Here is a 3,322-nt window from a genome sequence, read left to right on the forward strand (position 1 = left end):
GTAACACTGTCTATCCTGGAATTCACTCTGTAGACCAGGTTAGCCTTGAACTCAGACATCCACCTTCTTCTGCCTACAATTGCTGGGCTTAAAAGTGTGTGCCACTACTGTCTAACAAAACTCTAGTATTTTAATTAAGTTTGAATATTCAATGCTCTGAAAACTCACAGCTTTGAAAATAATCACAATAAATACTGTTGAGTGAAACTCAGAACGCATGAGAAGCACGACATAGTATCTAATATTGACCATGGACAGAAAACAGATAGAAATTTTAAAAGATGTTGGTGTCCCACAGACTGGAAAGTATGCCAGGAAGGTGAATAATGATAACATCAGGGGAATCTAAGGGCATAAGGAGACTATACCACCTTTTAATGTTGATGAATCTGAATTAATTTACAGATAAGGCTTCAAAGCTTAATAGGTAAAGTAATTAACATCTAGCTAAATGTCACTAAAATTTGGATTAAAAATATAACTTGAGTATTTGTTAAAACTCAGTACACGTTTCACATGAAAAAAAAAAAAACAAGGAGAATAATACATGTGGTCATGTGAGTGATGAAACAGCTAGATAACACCAGACTACCCAAGGAAATGTGATCTGGAATGATAAGTGAGAGCCAAATCTGTCAACAGGGATTCGGTGTTTGGACTGTCCCTGTGTTACTTCAGTCACCATGGAGCAAACTCTTAAAATTCTAGTAGCTGAGACTTACTTAAACAAGGAAACGTTCAGTTGGTTTATAATGGTTTGTGTGTGTGTGTGTGTGTGTGTGTGTGTGTGTGTATGTATGTGTTTAATTTTTTTTTTTTACTAAACTAATAAAATTTATTTCAAAATATACAACTCTGTACTGGCATTTTAAGTTATCAAAATCACTTATAACAGTTAAATGTCTCTTAAATATACATAATATCTTCTGAATCTAAAAGTAATATGCACTCAGCCAGTTTTAAAATCTATTTGGAACATTAAACGTGATAGAAGTAGAAAAAGTCTCTTATGAAGTCCTCTATGAAAGGAAATTGGTGAGGGGTGGCATGCACAAACATTAGTTTTCTAGTATGTATGCTAGATTTTTTATTTTATGTATATGTATATGTATTTATTTTATGTATATGTGTGATATTACTACATGCATGTTGGTTCTGGCAGAGTCCGTAACATGTGATTAGAGTCATTTAAACTGGAATTACAGACAGTTGTGAGCCTCATGTGAGTGCTAGGAACCAAATTTGGTCTTCTGTAAAAATACAAAGTGTTCTAAATCACTGAGCCATCTTTATATCCCATCAAGTCTCTTAAAGACACTACTTAGTAGCTGGTAATTTCACTCTAGTTTTGTAGAAAGAAAGCAAGGGTAAATCTTATATTAGTACACAAAACGTTCTAAATAAATATAACACAGTACATAGAGCAGTAGCCTCATGAAATATGATTTGTGTGTTCATATATCTTCAATATATTTAAGAAATTTTATTGTAATTAACAAACTGACTGCATAGTCTTTTCATTGCTACCTTCATCTCTTTGTTCCTAAGTGTATAAATCACTGGATTTAGAAAAGGAGTAATAACTGCATCAAAGATGGCAAGAAATTTATCCAAATGTGATGTTGGAAATGGCCATGTATAGAAGAAGATTAAGGGTCCAAAGAATAAAACTACCACAATGACATGAGCTGACAGAGTAGATAGGGCCTTACATAAACTACCCAAAGATTTCTTTTGAACAGTCACCAAAATAAATATGTAAGAGACGATCAGAATTAAAAAGGAGGCCACAGAAATGAACCCACTGTTAGCAGTAACCATAAACCCCAATGTGTATGTGTCCACACAAGCAAGTTTAATAAACCTAGGAAGGTCACAGAAAAAGCTGTCTAGTTCATTAGGGCCACAGAAGGGCAAGTCTACCACAAAACTCAGCTGAGTCACTGAATGGATGAAGCCAATAATCCAAGAAGCAACCAAAATCAAAATACACTTTTGTGGGCTCATGATAGTCAGGTAGTGCAGAGGCTTACATATGGCAACATATCTGTCAAAGGCCATGGCTATGAGCAGCACCATCTCAGTGCCACCTACTGCATGGATAAAAAAGATCTGAGTGATGCAACCCCCAAAAGAGATGGTTTTGTGCCTTCTGAAAAGGTCATAAATCATCTTTGGTGTTGTGGAGGAACAAAATATCAAGTCAATGATGGAAAGATTGCCTAATAGGAAGTACATAGGGGATTGTAACTGAGGATCTGAGGTTACAGTTAGCACAATAAGAAAATTTCCCAACAGACTTGCCACATAGAATATACAGGAAAAGAAGAAGAGAAATAGCTGGGTTGCCCATGAGTTGGAGAGTCCCAGGAACACAAACTCAGATACCACAGAGCAGTTTGCTTCACCCATTGCCTCTGGTGACAACTGTGGTGCTATCTGAAATAGGAAAGATAACAAGAAACTCTGATTTAGGACAACAGCATTCAGTTGACAAAGTCACATAAAAGGCTATCATGCCTTTGGAGACAGTTTAAGGAAAATATCAATTATTTGTCTACCAGGAAAAGCCAAGATCAAAACAAATAGTCTTCTCCAGGGGAGAATCCATCAATTGGTGTCAAAGAGAGCACTATTCAGTAAACCTGAAATCATATACATACAAGTAACATTATATGAATTTACCATGTTATATTTATGTATTTGAGAAGATAGATGATAGATAGATAGATAGATAGATAGATAGATAGATAGATAGATAGATAGATAGATAGATAGATAGATGGAGCAACAATTACAGAAAAAGAGGATATGAATTTGAGACAAAGTATGAGGAAATACAAAGAGGAGTAAGGAAGAAATAAATGAGAAAGTGATGTAATTATAAAAGGTTAAAAAATAAAATGAAAATATAAAATGTAAAAAAGTGCTTACTCCAGGCCAATATACATAATTTTTATTTCTCTCATATACCTTTTTGTCTAAAATATAACAAACAAATTACCTTTTTCCTTTACTTGGATAAATCTAATTGTTATATTTTTAAAATATAATCTTTCAGATTACTCTGAGCTAAAAGGCTTTCTGTGTGTTAATGTGAAATTCTTAATTGTCCATGGTTTTCAAATTTTGGAATATATATAGAGATATATAGATATATATCTATATCTATATATATCATAGTAAAATGCCTGTATATATACTTCAGCCCTAGAGGTGGTAGAGATGGAGTTATCTGTATACTGAGATGACAAGGTGACAAATGAGGCAGAGGATGCAGGTTCATAACACTCACCATGTGATTTAGAGAAGTTAAGAAAAG

At 34.1% G+C, this 3,322-nt stretch overlaps 1 protein-coding gene across 1 annotated transcript; it reads right to left on the minus strand.

Moving 5' to 3' along the window:
• Positions 1-1,435: 1,435 nt before the first annotated feature.
• Positions 1,436-2,432, minus strand: LOC110318594 (olfactory receptor 4F6-like). The gene has a single exon (XM_021193758.1). The coding sequence runs from the start codon at positions 2,410-2,412 to the stop codon at positions 1,474-1,476; it is 939 nt and encodes a 312-aa protein (XP_021049417.1). The 5' UTR covers positions 2,413-2,432; the 3' UTR covers positions 1,436-1,473.
• Between the last annotated feature and the right edge of the window lie 890 nt (positions 2,433-3,322).

The sequence above is a fragment of the Mus pahari genome, chromosome 3, assembly GCF_900095145.1.
Source record: "Mus pahari chromosome 3, PAHARI_EIJ_v1.1, whole genome shotgun sequence".
In the NCBI taxonomy this organism is placed as follows: domain Eukaryota; kingdom Metazoa; phylum Chordata; class Mammalia; order Rodentia; family Muridae; genus Mus; species Mus pahari.